The following is a 19,483-nucleotide window of genomic DNA, read 5'->3' as shown; positions in this document are numbered from 1 at the left end:
AGCAAAATCACTTGTCAGTAACAAAATTAAAAACGTACTTATCAAGAATATGAGATACAAATGGAGGTATGTCTGCATCTTTTTGCTAACAGAAGAGACCATACTTTGGACTCTCAATTCAGCCTTGCATTCTTCACCGTGAACATCCAACATGATGCAAATGATTAGCTTAGAGATGCTGATATGCATATTTTCTATTATTAGTTAATCCATCTGCCCTTCAACTGAGATTGTCCGTAGCCTACCAAATGTATTTGTGCTCTAATTTTACCTGAGAAATGGACATGAGGGCAGCTACGCCAGCTAACATTTCTTCGGACAAAAGCATAGCTTATCTCTCTCAGTTAAAAAACAAACACTGGGAATGTAAACTTGGGTTAGCAGGAAGCCTCAAGTACGTCCACCAATTAAAACCACACATGTGTGTGCACACAAGGTCTTATACCGGATGCTTCCTTACAAGGACTCTACTGCTACAGCTGTTCCAGTTCAACTCCTGACCCCCCATTCTTTTTTTTTTTTTTTTTTTAACTTACAAGTTCCTCTTATAAAAGAGGCAGTTCCTTTAATGAGCATATTTAAACCAAGAGGCTTTCTTACAAACCAGTGAAAATAACTCAACTTCCTCTTCCCAAACTAGAAATTTTTATATACATATATATATACACACACACAGGACACAGACTTGGGAAGCATCAACACACAACTGGAGAATTGTTACTGGAAAACATATAATAGTATTAAGTGGAATAAATGCAACAATATCATAATATACCTTTTGGCAATTAAAAGTTATTACTACTACGTTGCTTGCAGTTCACTTTTTAGCAGCAGATAATGATGGGTTTCCATCACACAGATTGTAAAATAAAAACAAGTCTTGACTTGCCAGAACAAGTTTCTTCCCCCTTCTTTCCTGCCTTAAAAGATCATCTGCACAGCAGTAGAATATTTGCATAACAAAAAAAAAAAAAAAAAAAGAATTTCCTTCCTATTTTCTTTCAGTGGATTTCATAGCCAATGCAATGAAAGAGCATAGCAACAGACACATTCATTCACAAACATATGTGCCCAACCCGTTAAGGGAGAAGTAAAAATGTGCATACATAGAAAGTGGAAGAAACCACATTATTGTAAAAGATGCATGTATGACAATTGTGTCCTTTCATACCCAATACTTGCAAAATCAAAGTTTCATCTTTATGTCTTGCAGACAATATTGTGAAAAGATATGGCTTGATAATCAAAAATAGTGTTTCGATATAGTCCACTGTGAACAGCTCCAGAATGCTATAATCTCATGCCACACATCTGGCTTTGCAACTGTATGCCCAAATAAGAATACTTAATTTGTATGCAAGTGCCCCACAATACTGGGGGCATTCTGGGTTGAGTGGTGGTTAAGTGGGGGGGAAAGAAAGTCAAGTTACCTCACAAATCAACATTTTACATACTGAAAAGTTATTTAACAGCAAATTATGACAACTCCTGAAATGTTTACCTTCTCTTCAGTCTCCAACAAGTAATCTATTCCTTTGTGTCTATTAGCGTATTTTTAGAGAAGCAGTATTTGCACACTTATTTTACTTATCTCCCTCCACCTTAACTCTAAAGCAACGTGAAACAGCTGAAACAATCTATGCAAGCAGCTCACATTGTCATTTTAGACTACACCTGGGAAAGGGAATGCTATCTATTAATTCCCTTCTGCTATATAAACACCACCCTCCCTAGCCAAACTTTATCAATATACCTTCCCCACCCACTTCCCTTCAAAAAATATTGCCAATGGAAGGCTGAGGAAATAGTTTTGGTTTCACTCAGATTTAAAACTATGCTCTATCTACAATGATTTTAGATCTATAGATCTGAAGAGGTCTATAGCTTTTTCAATCAACTCTTAAAACCTTAGTGGTAGTACGATAAAAGATACTTACCAAAGAAAACAGCAACTTCTGGTGTATATATATATAGCTATTTATTTAAAAATAAATAATTTTTTTTTTAAAAAATCACATTAAGTAAAGATGCATTACTCTATCTATAAATTGCTGACAACTATTACCAATGGGTACACAAGACCTGTAATTCCATGTAGTAAATATTAGGAGGCATAACCATTAAGGCACCAGTTCAGGAAAGCAGTTTTATTCAACCAGAGAACTTAAGCACAAGCTTAAAATATCACTGTCCACCAGGAAACAGATTTTAAGTGTGTGCTGAGATGCTTTTCTGAATCAGGACAACATGGCAGAAAAGTTTATTTTAAAATTTCAATCCAAAGGGCAATTTTACAGATTGTGTGGAAGATTTTTCCACAGTTTGTTCTTTCCATAAAAAAAATATTTCGAAGAGGCAAACTATCAGCTGCAGCAAATGAGAAATTAAACCTGCAGAAGAGATTTAAACAACCACATAACCCAATACAGACTGAGCTAACAGCATACAACTTTGATATGACCACCTAGGATAAGGTCTATTAAAATTGAAAACCAACGAGCCAACCCAACAACAAAAACCACCCCAACATTCAGTCTGAATCAAACTCTCTCAGTTTAAGTACTGCAGACTCTGAAATGGTGATACTGGCTTTAAAAATCTCAGCAGAGCTGAAGAACCTAATTTCTGCTGATGCTTAGGCTACTTCCATATGGTGCAACAGAACTGCAAAAGACATTTTGCAAGCAAATGAGTAAGTTTTAAAATAAATGTGTCTTTCAGACTAACTAAGCTTAGGTCTACGAAATTTAATGCACTGCTCATTTTTATTATCCTTACTGTAACAATTGTATACACCAAGCTCTAATCATGTGATCACTGGTAATTATTTGGATTTGTTTCTTTTGGAGGTATAAATAAAAGGGCACAGACATTTAACTACACCAGCCTAAAAAAAAATAATAAAATTGAACACAAATATGTACTTTCACCTCATATGACACTCCTTTATCACACCAACCACCCTGCCCAGGGAAATCCCACCTCAAATGCACAAGCAGACTAATACCAACAAATAGTTGGCCTGTCCATTAGTGAGGAGAGCTTGGGGTGGAAAGGAGCTTAGACCACAGTTGCTCTTTTTGAAGGTTACTTCTGTTTCCTACGAAGAAGTTGCCTGGGCAAAATCCTTAAGCCATGATGTTTAGGCACATACAACTTTCCAGGCACTATTAAAACACAAACAGTAAAATGAAAACATGGAAAGTGTCTTTTCCTCTTCAGTTGTAGTTTGAAAAAGATATATATATATGTGCATAACCATAAAAAACAGTAATAACCCAGGATAGTATACCTGCAAGTATACTCTACCATTAATGTTATTTTATATTATTTAGCACATTGAAGACTTCCCACCTTGCATAATATCAAATTTCAAGGAATAGAACACTAATCTCATGCATGGCACACTTTAAATAAACTCTAAGAGAAGCAACAAATCATTGTGCTAACCATGACTGTCCAAAAAGCTCACACATACAGCAGCAAATACTGAAGAGCCTCCTCTTGTTCTAAACTAATACATTCTGTACTACTTTTGTAGCAAGTTCCTTTAATGGCATCCGTTGCACATATCAAACAAATGGAATATATGGACAGAGGTACCAAAAAAGTACAAGAAAGATGGAAAATGGATCATTTACAATGCTACAAATGTAAAAGTTATCTGGAACTTTTTAATAAAGCATCAGACCTTTCCAAGTTTAATTTCACCCTTTAGGCAAGTACAGACATGACATACATTTGAAAATGGACATTCTTTTACCACTTTACACAAATCAAGGTACAGTGCAGGAACTCCCCCCACCCCACTCCAAAGAAGAGTATCAATTATATTATTGTTACATTAGATGAAGTTTTCGCCATTTCTTCAGGGGAGTGACTCTTTATTACTTCTTTGATGAACTGTTCAAGGGCAGTGAAATAACCCTGGCACTGCCAAGTGTCATTATGAGTTCCATCAGGAAATATCGCCAATCTCTTAGTCCGAGCTGGGGATAATTCATAAAGTTGCTTCATCATAACTGGTGGAATTAACTGGTCAGATAACCCAGAGATGAAAAGAGAAGGCATTCTGCACTGAGAGATTTTTCTGTAGGACAGAAATTTATTTTTGTAGCACCATAAAGGAAGATACCTCATTGGAAAGAAAGAAAACAAAGTGCTGGCCATGTATGGGATGCTAAGAAAGGTGTTCTCCACCACGATGGCAGAAATCCTATGGGAATTTTCAGAAGCTAAGTGAATAGCTACTGCTCCCCCCAAGGAACGGCCAAAAAGAAAAATTTTTGTTTTATCAAGATCAGATCGAGTCATCACATAGTCTAACACAGCCTCAGAATCTAAGTATAAACCTTCTTCACTTGCTTCTCCTTCACTTTTTCCATACCCTCTATAATCGACAAGAATTAAGTTTACTTTCAGGTTTACCAGCATTAACAAAGCATTTGGCAACCTGTGGCCGATGTTGCCTGCATTCCCATGAAAGTAAATGATGGTTGGAGAATATGCTGCATTGTCCCCTGTGTATCTCAGCAGAATAAGATTGAGAAGAACTCCATCTTTGGTTTTGATGAAGATATTTTCATGTGGTATACCAGTAGGCATAGGAACATAAAGGCGTGATGAAGAGGGCTGTTCAGGAAAGTAAAGCAGCACATCCTGGAATTTATATAATATACCCGCTATTGATACAAATATTAATATAAGTAGTATAATGCCTCCATACAAGTGAAAAGTTACTATCAAGGGTAGAAGACAAATGCGGCAGAGACTCCAAGACCAGGAAGCCAAAGCTAGTAGCCATCTTTTAACAAAGGTCCAAAGTATCCATGACTTTTCCATTGTAGAAGTCAGTGATCTTTTACTCCAAGCAAATCCTGAAAAAAACCCCAAACATACATGTATAAATATAGCAGAAAGAAAAAGGAAGCAATTTAAGCATTCATACTTGCAGAATATTAGTGGCAAGTCAATACATTAAAGCAAAAACATCAATCTTAGTGGTAAACTCCCTCTGATTTTTTGGAAACCATTCAACTCTGTAGAACAAGCAGAAAGGCAATCATAAGGAAAAGGCTTTAGAGATCTTCAAAATCCCATTTACATTACTTCAGCAGGCAAGGTTCACCAGCAGCACTAGAAAATTTTTTATTGGGACCATATGCTTTCCCCCAGTCTTCACTACCAACCAACAGAACAACCACACAGAGTGTTATCACCAGTTTGTCAAAACTTCTCATGTACGTATTTCTAGAATCCAGAGAACACAAACAAAAATAGCCCTTACTTTTAAGTTACTACTGATTAAGACCATGAGGAGCACTCAATAAGCCTATGCACTTCACTCTGCAGCCAGTGAAGGCTCACAATGCATACCAGATCTGCTGTATCTTGGCCGTCTTTCAGAATCTTTATCAACCACGATTACAGAGCATCACAAACAGGTCAGAAGAAGACTTCTCTAGAGTAAGATACCACAGTGCAGTTACACTCACGACAGCTGTTTTTCTATATTTGGATTGGTTCTTATTTATACTGATAGTTTTCCACTATCAGATTGGTAATCCATATTAAATCTTCAGCTGAACGAAAGATTGCACCATCATAGAAGACCACGGAAAACAGTCAGCTAACTGCATTATCCTCTGATCAATGAAAATCACAACTGCTGAAAAGTCCAAACACGAAAACAGACTCATGACATACATGCAGCATAAGATGAGGAGAGTGATGTTACTGACAATGGGTTAAATCTTCTTTCACACCATAAGAAATAGTTATGTCTGACAGCACACACAAAATATCTTATTATTCACTGCTGGGTTCAAGTGTTGTATAGAAATAGGCAAAACCTGTAAAATCTACATGAGAACTACAGTAAATATTCAGTCACCACCAAGCTGAATAACCATACTGCCTGGAAGTGACAACACAAGCTCACTTGTTTAAGAATACTCTAAATTATATAGCAGATGATAATTACGGTTTAGACATACTCAAAGTTATAACCTCCTAAAATGATGGAGTGCAGTAAGAAGCACCCAAGCATTCAGTTAAGTCACAGGACCCACACCAAACTAAGCTCTATGGCCTAATACTACTGGACAGGGCTGTAACTGCAGCAACCATCTTTGTAGGATCGAGTGATAGAAGGTGACCTCTGCACTCTACAAATATGATAAGCACCTAAGATGACCAGGAAAAGTTGCCATCTCCAATTATTTTATGCAACAATTGGGTATTAATCAGAAATCTGTTAAACCTTAAGTCACATATTAACCAAAGGCAATACGAAAATAAGCTATTATATAGTGCATCTACTCCAAAATATGTATTTCACTAGTTTTACAAAGGAGTCTAAACAGCAGGTATCCCAATAGTGTTCTCTCATATTATTTATGAGCTCATGTTCCATATCCACATTCAAGTAGGCACAAATATTGTCTACATGAAAATTTAATTATTTTAATCCATTTCTCTAGTAAAGAAGTCACAGTAATTAAGAGACAGATAAAGCAGGTACTTTAATTTGTAAGAGAACTTCCTAACGAAGCTGACAAACATTTCCTGCATTACATTTCCAGAGTGTAAGAACACTGGGTTTTACTGTGTTATTATGGCTCTTGTTATCTATGCTATTCAAAACTTTGCTGAGACTCCAGAAATGCTTTCTAAACAAGACATTCATAAGAGACCCATCATTAAAAACAATTACTAAAACCCAAAGTAGTAATAAAAATCTTAAGGTGATTAAGTTTTGCAGATGGCTATCCCATATACGCTAAGGATTACTATTTGAAGGCTGATACTTACAGCTGAATTCATAAGCCCCGTTAGTTTCATTTATGCACTGCTTTCATTTTCGTTTCAGTAGGGTAATATCAAAATGTTATATGATGAGATACTGCTGCTGCATTATTACTTCTAATATACACACAGGTACATAAAACCCCTTTGCTACTGGAGTGGCAGACTCAATGCATCCTACAACTAGAACTCAACATATGGTAGTTAGCAGGAATGGTAAACTACACAGCCACAAATGTTTCGTACTCACCTACATATATGAGTAAAGCTGACTACTCGGCACTAATGAACAACTACATAACTATTAATGTTTTCTTCACAGCTACATGAAACTTCACTAGTTCTGTCCATCTCCAGGCTGGAATCAGACCATGTCTCTTACTTGCATCTTACTGCAAGATTTGTTAGCTAGAGAACGAACATACGAGTTTCTCCTAGGTTCTTCCCCACTTGCTTCCAATACTCACTGAAAAATCACTAGAAAGAAAAATAATGGTTTCTCAAACACACAGGCCTACAAGAAACTCTAAACCAAGTCAGTACCAGCTCATCCTCAATAAAGCTACAAACCATGCTTTCTGTGGAGCCCAAAGTAGCAGGCCTTCCAAACATTATCTTGTTTGATGCGGACAATGGAAACCGATATAAACAGAACCAAATTCCCATGTAAAGGTTATAAATAAAAAGGGTAAGCTAATACAGTAATTTTCAGTAAACAATAAAGTGCCCCTCAACACTTTTTAAAGTGTATGAGATTTGAGACTGCTCAACATACTGCAAGACTAAACACACACACAAAAAAATCTCCTATCATTTCCCATTACTGTTCTGCTGGAACCTTAAAAACCTTTCAAACACTTTACAATATAACGTGATGATGCAAAACCCCTATGTTGAATTACAAAGAGCATGCATTGAAATCCTCCTGTATCTTTAATTTTTGTGATTAATAGGGTGTGAGAATAATCAGGGAAAGGGGGAGAGGATAGGGAAGGAATGGGAGAACAACATGTTTAAGACTTTGATGTCTGAGCTGGTCAACCTGAGAAACAGACTGGACCCACCACCTGGAAAAACTTGTTTCTCTTTCTAGACAAGACTACAAGAATCACTTACAGACTTGCTCTGTAACTGCTTGATGTTCCAGTTAAGGCAAGAAGCGTGAACCTCTTTACGTCTTCTAAAAGACAGTATTTTAATTGATTTGTCATATGACTAGTTACTACTACTTTTTTAAATGGTTGACTGTTCAACAGTATTATCTGTTATATTGCCTTCTACTGTCAGAAGTATCACAGCTCTACAGAGAGATGGCATGAAGCGCCACCCATATATTAGATGGGGACAACTGGAACCAAGGGAACTCAGCAAGCTGGCCAGTGCCAGGCTAGTGGAAATTCTGTTTCAGCCAGGGAAATAAGGTTTCTCTACAAATTTCCTTTTCAAATCTCCTAGATAACACATTAACCCAGGGGTCCTGAAACTACAGCCCACGGGCCGGATACGGCCCCCAAGGGTCCTCAGCAGAAGCATATAGTTTTATCTTGTAGATGTTTTCCTAAGTAACTTACATTAATGGAAACTCCTACATAAGCTGTTCTTGTTCTTAGCTACTCTTAGTACTAGAAAATGTTTTCTAATACTTAACAGGAAGGGAGACTTAGTAAATTAAATTCTTCACTTCTACGTGAATGCTTATTAACTTTCAAATATGTAACCTACCTTCAATTTCTCCAGACTATATAAACTCATTTCCTCTGTATTCTCCCTACAGATGATGTTTTCTTAGTCACATATATGATCAGAGGTTTTTCCTCTAGCATCTACCTGCTTCACATTTCCTCCTGTCCCTCTGATAAATGCTGTATTATTAAGGTTAGCCTTTGCGAATGCTGGTGGTTCTCACAAGTGCCTTGTTGATGATGCTTGTGAACATTAGAAATAAGTAGAAGACAGTGTTGAAATACGAAGTTCTGTTGTGGAAACCATTAACACAGAAGAACAACAATGCATCCCAATTCAACATTAAGACCTAACAAAAGTCAGGTTTAGACAGACTGCTGCTGTACCTTTGGCTTAAAGGCCATTAAAGACCAGTTCAGTTTACACAGCCACAGCACTGTACTGCCTCTCAAAACAGAAATTTAATTAGGAAGTGACAAGTTTTACTTTTACAGCACAGGGATATACACATGTAGATCTGTCCACACTTATCTGTATCTATACATTTTACATCTCCCACTGCTGAATCCACAGTGCAGGAATTATTGCAGAGCTCTATGTTTTATCAGGTGAGTGACAAATCTCATAATAAAGTAGCTACTGAAAACCGTAAATCACTCATAACAACAAAAATTCTGAGGGAAAAAGCTACTAAGTCTTTATGATCAAGACATTTAATAATATTTTGCTGTGCCCTAATGCTATTCTTAAACAGTTCACATCACTATCAACTGAAGATCATAAACCACTCAACTGCATACTTAAAGTAGTTGGGAACAATTTTTCATTAATTTTTAATGGCAGTTGAAATTACTCTTTTACTCGCCACAAATTCTGTCTAATTTTTTTGTCTTTGTCAAAATTTTTAATATTAAAAAGTGCTATTTTAATATACTAATACATTATAAAACATTTACCTTTGGATGTGATGATTTCCCAGGCTTCATCTCTGCCTGAAAGACAATTCCATTTATGAACTTTGAGTAAAACTGCTTTTGAATTACACACATAATTACTGTTTGTCTTCAGCTACCTACAAGAAAATTAAGAAGTGCTAACTGCCAACACCCTTGGAAATTACATCTATTTTACTGATGAAACCGTGCATACCAAGTTTGTGCTCCTCCTATCAAGCTCAGCTAGTTTGAAACATCTGTTAAACTTGAAAACAACATCTTCTAGTGAAATTCAAGAATCACATCAAAATTTCCTGGACTCTACATAAAATACACAGTATAAAACATACACAGCACAAAGTTATGAGAGATTTACATTGCCTCCTTAAAGTTAACTTTTAGTGTATGAGCAGCCTTAAAGTTAGTGCCAAGAAACAGCTGCTTTCTCATTAGAAGAGCTTTGAAACACAAGAGTTAGTTTTAACACTCGCTGCTGTCCTTTGCATTTCACATTTTCAAACAAACAGAGGTATTTCTTAGGAACACAGAGAAACACATTTCTTATTAAGACAGTTTCTTTCTTCTGCACTTCCTTCCCATAAACTCTACTGCCTTCAGACACAGACAAGGTTAACAGAAGCTTTACATTTACTCATGTTTATTCAGAAGACTTCTGTAAGTATAAATATTAAGTCCTCGACTGTAAAAAAAGTAGTTTCAGACGGGGAACTAATCTGGAAGAAAGCCTTCAAGCTTAGGAAAGGCAGGAAAACACACACTTCCTCAGTACTAAAATCTTGCAGAGACTCTCATCAAAAATAAAACAGCAAAGTAGCTACTCCTAACCAAGGAAAAAGCAGGCTAAGAACAACTCAAGTGTCACACATTTAAGGGCTCTGGCTCAGCTGTCCTACTTATTTCAATCAGCAAACTTCCACAGTTCTCTGATTCAAGTAGTACATACTTGTAATTTAAAGTACTCTCCCCCTAACTTTGTACACTTCCTTTCCCAACTGAACAATCTTAATGAACCTTACAAGCACATCTTGAATTATGACAGTACTTTGCCAGAAAACCGAAACAACAACAAACCAAGAACGGTTATCACTTTAGAGCCTTAGCTTTCTAGCAAGCGTGGCCTCCTAAAACATACTAATTTCCAAGCACGTTAAATTTTTACATAAAAAGAAACATCCCGCTCAGCTTTTTCGATATATTCACTTGTGACATTAAGCAACATTAAAGTTCACATCCACCCCATCTTCTACGAGCATCCTGGTTTGCAGAACTTGTTTCGCTATGGCGGCGGAGACAAACGAAACACTAGCGCAAGGTCTTGCTGGAAGGTGCAAAAGCTCTGCCGGGGCTTGGCTGGAAAGCACCTCAAGGAACTTTTGACGGCGCTGCCAATGCAGCGGTTCCTCGGGAGACGTGCCGGCAGGCCAGCACAGCAGCCGCCCCCCACCCGCGGCCACTCCTGCGCAGGGACGAGCCGCACTTAGGCACGGCGAGATCCCAAACACCGCAGCGAACCCACGCCTGCCGTCCGCCCCGCTCCCGCCCCCGCCCGCCACGTCGCGGCCTTCCAGGGCCCAGGCCGGGCCGGCCCAGCAACCCCCTCGACCCCAGCGCCCCACCGCGGGGCGGCGCCTGCCCGAAGCGGGGCGAGACGAGACCCACCCGCCGCATCGTCCCGCGGGGCTGGGGCCGCCGCCGGCAGCGCCTCAGGCCAGCGCACACCCCGACGCGCAACTTCAACCACCGCTCCTTCCGAGGCAGGAAGTCACGCCGGAGCGGCTTCCGCTTCCGGGTCAGGGCCGCCCGCTCTCCTCTTGCCTCCGCGCCTTCCCCCGACCCCGGCTCCGCCAGCGCTTCCCCGCCGCCGCCGCAACTGCGCAGGCGCGGCCGCCGCGATCGCCGGGGCCTCCCCGCGCGGACGGAACCACCGTCCCCGCGGGGGAGCGGGGCCGCGCGTCACCGGGGCGCTTTTCCCCTTCCGGGGCGGAGGGCGGCCGGTGTGACCCCGGCTCCGCAGGCACCTTCGCTTCCTCGTAAGTCTCCTTTAGGGGTGCCCGTGCCCCCGCCGTCCCACCGGTCTCCCCCCGTCTTCCCGTTTGTCCGCTCCAGGGAGGGGGCGACGGCCGCGGAGCAGAAGATGCCCGCCGGTGCTGTCTGTTGCACCCCGCCCCGTGTCCATGGCAATGCCGTAGCGGTGCGGGGGGGCGGCACCGGGAGCGCCCGGCCGCTCTGCCCTCACCGGGAGCGGCGCCGGCCTCGTAGAGCCCCGCTCCCTCCGCGCTGCCCGTGGCGGGCCCCTCGGCAGCCGGGGTGCGGCGGGAGCCGGCGGAGGAGCGGGCCGCGGGCGGGGGGGTGTCGGGGAGGGGCCGCGCTCCGAGCGGTGGAACTGTCACCCTCCGAGTGGTGGCGGAGGGGCGCGCGGTGCCGGCTCCCACCCCCGAGCTGCCTGTGCTGCGGCCGGGCGGCGGAGCCTCACCCTTAACTGCGGGGAGTGGGACCAGCTGGCGGCCCCTAAGTAACGGTAACAGTTAAATCCTAATTAGAAAACAGAAAATCAGTAAATCCTAATTAGAGATTTTTTGTTTTGAGATGGATTAGCATGGTGGCGGTTTCTTTCTCCACAGCTGTGTACTTTTTTTGTTCTTAGTGAAAAACGGACTCATGGCTTCCGCACCTGCTTCGCAACCCTCTCCTAAAAAAACGGTGGCTTCTCGCGTGCCTTTTGCGGATTTGTGTTCTACTCTAGAGCGAATACAGCAGTGTAAATCTCGCCCGGAGAAAACAAAATATTTCAAGGATTTCCTGGATTCCTGGAGAAAATTCCATGATGCTCTTCACCAAAATGAGAAAGATGTCACAGATTCTTTTTACCCAGCAATGCGACTTATTCTTCCACACTTGGAAAGAGAAAGGATGGCATACGGGATTAAAGAAACTATGCTTGCGAAGCTGTATATTGAACTGCTTAATTTACCAAAAGATGGAAAAGATGCTGCAAAGCTTTTAAATTACAGAACACCTGCTGGCTCACGTGTAGACGCTGGAGATTTTGCAATGATTGCATACTTCGTATTAAAACCTAGGAGCCCAAAACAAGGCAGACTGACAATAGAACAAGTCAATGAACACTTAGACACAATAGCTAACAATAATGCTGCTAAAAACAAGGGTCTGTTAAAGAAAAGTCTTCTTCAGTTAATTACCCAGAGCACAGCACTGGAACAAAAATGGCTCATCCGGATGATTATAAAGGATCTAAAGCTTGGTGTTAGTCAACAAACTATATTTTCCATTTTTCATCCTGATGCTGCTGAATTACACAATGTCACAACTGATTTGGAAAAAGTTTGCAGACAACTGCATGATCCCTCTGTCTCACTTAGTGATGTTTCTATCACGTTGTTTTCTGCCTTTAAACCAATGCTTGCTGCAATTGCTGATGTCCAGCAAATTGAGAAACAAATGAATAACCAGCTGTTCTACATAGAAACTAAGCTGGATGGTGAACGTATGCAGATGCACAAAGATGGAGATGTGTATAAATATTTTTCCCGAAATGGGTTTGACTATACTCAGCAGTTTGGCGCCTCCCCCCTTGATGGTTCATTAACGCCGTTTATTCATAAGATATTTAAGAGCAATATACAGAATTGCATTCTCGATGGTGAAATGATGGCTTACAATCCTGAGACACAAACCTTTATGCAAAAAGGGAACAGGTTTGACATAAAAAGAATGATGGAGGACTCTGATCTGCAGACCTGCTTCTGTGTGTTTGATGTATTGATGGTTAATGATGAGAAGTTGGGGCATGAAGTACTAAGCAAAAGATACGAAATCTTAAGTAGCGTATTTACCCCAGTAACGGGCAGGATACATGTTGTACATAAAAAAAGTGCCAGAACAAGAAAAGAAGTAATTGATGCTTTAAATGAAGCAATAGATAACAGAGAGGAAGGGATTATGGTGAAAGATCCCATGTCCACCTACAAGCCTGACAAACGTGGGGAAGGCTGGTTAAAAATCAAGCCGGAATATGTCAATGGGTTGATGGATGAACTAGACCTTTTAATTGTTGGTGGTTACTGGGGGACGGGTGCACGTGGTGGAATGATGTCTCATTTTCTGTGCGCTATTGCAGAAACACCCCCTCCAAATGAAAAACCTTCCATTTTCCACTCTATTTGTCGTGTTGGCTCTGGCTATACTATGAAGGAATTGCATGATCTGGGTTTGAAACTGGCTAAACACTGGAAGCCCTACCATAGGAGGGATCCTCCCTGTAACATTTTGTGTGGAACTGAAAAACCTGAAATGTACATTGAACCTTGCAACTCTGTCATAGTTCAGATCAAGGCAGCCGAGATTGTTACCAGTGATATGTACAAAACTGAGTGCACTTTGAGATTCCCCCGGATTGAGAAGATAAGAGAGGACAAAGAATGGTACGAGTGCATGACTTCAGACATGTTAGAAGACCTCAGACGCAAAGCAGAAGGGAAGCTGGCATCTAAGCACCTTCATATAGATGATTATAATAAGCCACAAGAGAAAAAAAGGAAAACTGTATCAAAGGTGAGGAAGATAATTGGAATAGCCGAGCAATTTAAAGCTCCTGATCTTTCTAGTGTAAACAAGGTTTCAAGTGTATTTGAAGATATTGAGTTTTGTGTTATGACAGGAACGGGAAAATACTCAAAGTCTGAACTGGAAAGCAGAATAGCCGAATGTGGTGGCAGTGTGGTACAGAACCCAGGGCTGGATACTTACTGTGTCATTGTAGGAACTGAGAATGTCAGAGTGAAAAACATCATTGCTTCCAACAAATACGATGTGGTGAGGGCAGAGTGGATCCTTCAGTGTTTACAACACAAAATGCTGGTGCCTTGGCAGCCAGCCTTTATGATTCACATGTCTCCTGACACAAAAGAAGATTTTGCTCGTGAGTATGATTGTTACGGAGACAGCTACACAGCAGACACAGATGTTGCACAACTGAAGGAAGTGTTCTCAAGAATGAAAGACAATAAGATGATGCTTTTGGAGAAGATTGCAGAGTTAGAAGAACGTTATTCATGGAACAGCTGTCAGCTCAGTATATTCAGAGGAAATAGTATTTATGTGGACTTTTATGCTGTTGTTAATGAGCCCGGAACAAAAATCCATGGAACAACACTATCAATTAGAGCTTTGGAGCTCCGTTTTTATGGTGCAAAAGTAGTTCCTCACCTTGAAGAGGGTGTCTCACATGTTGTTATAGGAGAAGATCATTCCCGGGTAGAAGAGATGAAAGCACTCAGGAGAACATTTGGGAAAAAATTTAAAATTGTATCTGAGCTGTGGGTAATACAGTCAGTGGAGGAGGGAGTTCCAAAGAATGAAAACCAGTACTTGATTTAAAGTAGGTTTTTAAGCTTGGAGCAAAAGCGTTCTTGTTGGCATGACTGGATTTGGATATTATGAGATTGCCTTAAATTTTTGTGTGTGTTTTCATGTCTGTTTAAAGCTGTCTCTGGCTGAAGAAAAACACTATTGTGGAATTTAGAGGAAGGCTTTCAATTACAGTATTGCGGAAGCAAGAGCATGCTAGGCTATGTTGGAGGAGAAAAAACCCACAAATTAATAATGTAAGCCTTTTACTTCACAAACTCGTCTCAGGAGAGAGCTAATAGTTTACATAAGAGAATTCCTAGCTATTAATAGTGCTTGCCTCAATTTTCAAAATGGAGGCAGTAATTTATTATTTTATGGAGATTCTACATTTAAGATATTGTTTATTTATCAATTTACAATCACATTCATGTTTTTGTGGAATTGTTGTGTGTATATTCCATATGCTATAGAATTCAGTAATTTATAAACCTTGTACTGTTTTAATTTATTTACGTTGTTTTTAGCATTGAGCCTCACACAGCCTCAGTAGCACTTTGGTTTTAGGATATTGCATTGATCCAATGGTTTTTTTTTATGTAAATAACTATTGTGAAATAGAACCTGAAGTTCTGATTGAGGTGCTAATGAATTAATAATGAGCTATATATATATATGTAAAGTATTAATTGCTTAAAAACTGTAACAATCTCCTGTGCTCATTGCAGTTAAACTCTGAAGTGCTACAGGGCTAGGTTTTTACTCTTAACTATCAGTTTATCTTTCAAAATATATTTCACAAGCTATTTGAGCAATGCAGTATTAATTTCCAAATATCCACTTCAACGTATATTTTTTTCAATTACTAAATAAAATCTGTTTTTAAAGTCTGCCGGGTGTTTTTTTTAATGAGGGAGAACTGTTGAAAGCACAAAACTTAGTTCCTGATTTTTACTCTGTTAAATAATTTATGCATTAACCTTGAGGGAAGGAAGGTTGAGGCCTTTGTTGTTATGTCAATACTGGTTTCAAATAGAACTGCTGTTGGGCTGATCACACAGAAATAGGTTTTGGCTGACCTGTTTCTTCGATCATTTTTCTGGTTCTGTTCATGTAAAAAAATTACTGTAAAAAGAACTAGAAAATGTTACATGAAAGGCTAATTGGAAAGAAGTTTATTCATATTTTTTATAGTTAGTGTAAGCATTACATTAGAAACTCCCTTATTATTTGAAATATACTAAGTAGGTAAAATGTAATAACCAGTTTTCTTAAGCCACCATATAAATTGTTAAAATGCAGAATACTTTTTACGTATATAGAATAGTATATAGTGAGAGAAACTGCATTATTTTTTCTCCAATAATTCAAATAGAAATGTATAGAAAGATATATGTGAAATATAATACTTCAGTTTTAACTTATTGGGCTGCTTCTCTGTAATGTCATATATATTATGATTTATAAATAGAAAATGAGAAGAGAGTTTGTCTTCATACCTACACAGATTTCTCTTAAATGGGTTTTAGTAAAGTATATATTTTAGGTGATCCTGGTTAGAAAGGTTATGGAAACAAAGGCAAATTTGAATATGAAAGATGAATTAGGGCTAACTCTTGAGACATTGTCAAGTATCTCACTTTGAGATCTAAATGTTCTTTACAGAGTATTTTTAAAATACTCTGGACAAAGTGTACTGAAGGTTTATTTTTTATATTTATTTAAACTGAAGATTTACCTTTTCACAAATTAAAAAAAAAAGAAACCCCACCTTGCAGATGCAGTATACTGTTTTAGCTTGTTTGACTTTGTATTTTGCCTCAGTTCTAATTAGAACCAGAAATTAATTAACTATTATGCACAATGATTAGCAATCATGCTTATATGTATGTGGCATGATAATTAACATACTGGATCATCTCAAGCAATTTAGTTGATGTGTATTTCTTCTTTTGGTTATTGTTTCACAAATTTACACTTACTTTAAAATGCTGAATAAGAAGTGCTGTGAACTTCATATGTCAGTGTAAAAAGAGAATCATGCTGCTACACTAAAAACAGGCATTACAGGTGAGGTTTTCTTTTGAGATGTTTCTTTTACATGGTGACTTAGGTGGATCCATGGATCCTCTAAGCAAAGACATTCTCGTAGAAGAACAGTAGTGGCAGAAAATAGAAGTAGGGAAGAAGTTTGTGGAAATTCTAATTTGTTCTGAAGGAAAAAATTAAGGCTGGAAATAATTCAAAAAGTAAGAATATGTTGTCCAGACACAAAAGTTTTTCTTAAAAAGTCAAATTTATTTGGGAGGTACGCAGAGCATTTCAGGCGTGATGTCTAAGGATGAATATAAGGCAAGATTTGTAGATAGCAGTGAGAGCTGATGTGGATCAACAGTGTCTGTGTATGAAAAATTGCCTTTTTTTGTTTGGTGCAATAAAAGAGTTTTGACATCTAAAACTAGCCTTTATAATTAGATAGTCATCATCCATTAAAAAGTGTTCAAGAAAGAGGGAAAACTGGAATCAAAATGCTGAAACATTAACCTGATGTTGGAACTTCCAGAGAGTCTCCTCTGACTACAAAACATCAGCCTATTGTATTTTTTACTGTAATAAATGCCTCCATTTTCTTAATTCTGTTTAGATCTTTGAAAATAAGGGTTTTGTAGGTGAACATTTCTTAGCTTATTTACATTTTGTATAAAGCTGATTTTTATTTTTTAATATGCACTGGGCTTGAGAATGAACCTTCCAATTTGCATTGTAATTTAAAGTTTGAAGTTTATTTTAAGATTATGCTCCTGAAGAAATGGAGAAAGAAAGAAGAGAGGAAGGGACTGTAGACCTTGCAGTTTGGGAGAAGTAGAGAAAAGATTGGTATTGTTACTATTCACTGGCTTTTAACTTGTACTTTTCAAGAACACTGCCAGTGATAGAGAAGAGTGCAACTTTCAGGGCCTGCTGTAGCAGAAAATCTGGTAGGTACCCATCCTGTCTGCAACTCTGTGTTGGTGAATGATGGTCTGGTTTCTTTACTAGCTACAAAGGCAGTTCTGCACAGGCAATAAACTCTGTGCTCCCTGGGAGAAGGTTCCACTTTGTTTATGGAATAATTCAATAAAATAGGTTCACATAAACTTTTTTCTTCTCTGAAAGGCATACATCCAAACTGATATAGTGCAATTTTGGAATTAAAGCCTGTGGGCAGCTTGCACAAAGTATGACAAATCTCACCAGGGAACGATACTTACTTTTATTTCTTCATATGCTTTCTTTGACTTGTCAGTGGAAACTGTGTGTTGGCCATACAGAGCTGGTGAAATCTCAGATGTCCTCCTATATTAGAATATACAGCTCAGTTTCATATTTAATGATGTAAAATGAAAGACTGTGGCTTTCTAGTATTGTAGACATTTATGCCAGGCATAAAGCAAGTGCCAAGTACTGTTATGCTCTTTTATACTTTTTGTCATATGTAGATGGATGAAAATATATCTGTTGCAAGGCAGTGTATGGCTCCTACCTCATACATGTTTCCTCTGCTGTTGTTACATAGGAATGTAAGAAGCCATAGTTGTGATGATGAAGAGACAGGTGAAGCATTCTACAAGGAACTGGGAAAAGTCTCAGGATTGCTAGACCTTGTTCTCATAGGGGACTTCAACCTACTGGATGTCTGCTGGAAATACACAGCAGACAGGAAAGGAGTCTAGGAGGTTCCAGGAGTGGGTGGAAGATAACCTCCTGACACAGCTGGTTAGTGAGTGGGCTGGCAAGGGGAGATGCCCCACTGGACCTGCTGTTTACAAACAGGGAAGGACTGGTGGGTGATGTGGTAGTCAAAGGATAGCGATCATGAGGTGCTAGAGTTTTCAGTTCTCAGAAGACTAAGGAGGGGGATCAGCAGAACCACTACTTTGGGCTTCTTGGAGGGCCAGCTTTGGCCTATTTAAAAGCCTGGTTGATAGAGTCCCTTGGCAAGATAGTTCTGAAGGGCCAAGGGGTCCAGGAAGGCTGGACATTCTTCAGGAAGGTAGTCTTACAAAGGAGCAGGTTGTCCCTGTATGCCAAAAGATGAGCCAGTGGGGGAGAGGACTGGCCTGGCTGAGCAGGGAGATTGGCCGGAGCTCAGGGAAAAAGGAGAGTGTACCACCTTTGGAAGAAGGGGCAGGCAACTCTGGAGGACTATAAGGATGTCATGAAGTTATGCAGGGTGAAGATTAGAGAGGTGAAAGCTCAGCTAGAACTCAGGCTGTCCACTCATAAAAAATAAAAAATGTTTTTACAGATATATTAGAAACAGTAGGAGGGCCAAGGATAATCTTCATCTTTTATTGGTTGTGGTGAGGAACATTGCCGCAAAGGATGAGGAAAAGGCTGAGGTACTTAATGCCTTCTTTGCATCAGCTTTTAATAGCAAGAACAATTTCCCTCTGGGTACTCTGTCCCCTGAGTTGGATGGAAGACAGGGATGAGGAGGAGTAGAATAAAGACTCCACAGTCCAGGAGGAAGCAGTCAGTGACCAGCTGCAGCACTTATATATGCACAAGTCTGTGGGGCTGGATGGGATCCACCCAAGGGTGCTGAGGGAGCTGGTGGAAGAATTCTCCAAGCTGCTGTCCATCATTTGTCCTAGCTAATAGGAGGTCCCAGAAACCTGGAGGTTATT

At 39.6% G+C, this 19,483-nt stretch overlaps 2 protein-coding genes across 4 annotated transcripts; one reads left to right on the top strand and one right to left on the bottom strand.

The window, feature by feature from the left end:
• Nucleotides 1-507: 507 nt before the first annotated feature.
• ABHD13 (abhydrolase domain containing 13) lies at nucleotides 508-11,243 on the bottom strand. 3 transcript variants are annotated; one of them, XM_080377724.1, is made up of 4 exons: nucleotides 11,106-11,243; nucleotides 9,447-9,482; nucleotides 8,530-8,732; nucleotides 508-4,877 (listed from the first exon to the last, which is right to left on the bottom strand). In XM_080377724.1, exon 4 carries the CDS (start codon nucleotides 4,840-4,842, stop codon nucleotides 3,829-3,831), a length of 1,014 nt encoding a protein of 337 aa, XP_080233850.1. In that variant the 5' UTR covers nucleotides 4,843-4,877; nucleotides 8,530-8,732; nucleotides 9,447-9,482; nucleotides 11,106-11,243; the 3' UTR covers nucleotides 508-3,828. The 3 variants fall into 3 exon arrangements, with proteins under 3 accessions (XP_080233850.1, XP_080233848.1, XP_080233849.1); XM_080377722.1 differs by lacking the exon at nucleotides 8,530-8,732 and having other exon boundaries at nucleotides 11,106-11,208; XM_080377723.1 differs by lacking the exons at nucleotides 8,530-8,732; nucleotides 9,447-9,482 and having other exon boundaries at nucleotides 11,106-11,237.
• A 99-nt stretch (nucleotides 11,244-11,342) lies between these two features.
• On the top strand, nucleotides 11,343-15,703 carry LIG4 (DNA ligase 4). Its single transcript, XM_080377720.1, has 2 exons — nucleotides 11,343-11,476; nucleotides 12,091-15,703. The coding sequence occupies exon 2, from the start codon at nucleotides 12,105-12,107 to the stop codon at nucleotides 14,841-14,843; it is 2,739 nt and encodes a 912-aa protein (XP_080233846.1). The 5' UTR covers nucleotides 11,343-11,476; nucleotides 12,091-12,104; the 3' UTR covers nucleotides 14,844-15,703.
• Nucleotides 15,704-19,483: the final 3,780 nt, after the last annotated feature.

Source organism: Falco punctatus (assembly GCF_963210335.1).
Source record: "Falco punctatus genome assembly, chromosome: 2".
Classification (NCBI taxonomy): domain Eukaryota; kingdom Metazoa; phylum Chordata; class Aves; order Falconiformes; family Falconidae; genus Falco; species Falco punctatus.
This window is presented reverse-complemented; position numbering and strand designations above follow the sequence as displayed.

Bases quoted from the DNA above. Each gene is read 5' to 3' on its own strand.
- ABHD13 (XM_080377724.1), bottom strand. From the start codon at position 4,842: ATGGAAAAGTCATGGATACTTTGGACCTTTGTTAAAAGATGGCTACTA.
- LIG4 (XM_080377720.1), top strand. From the start codon at position 12,105: ATGGCTTCCGCACCTGCTTCGCAACCCTCTCCTAAAAAAACGGTGGCT.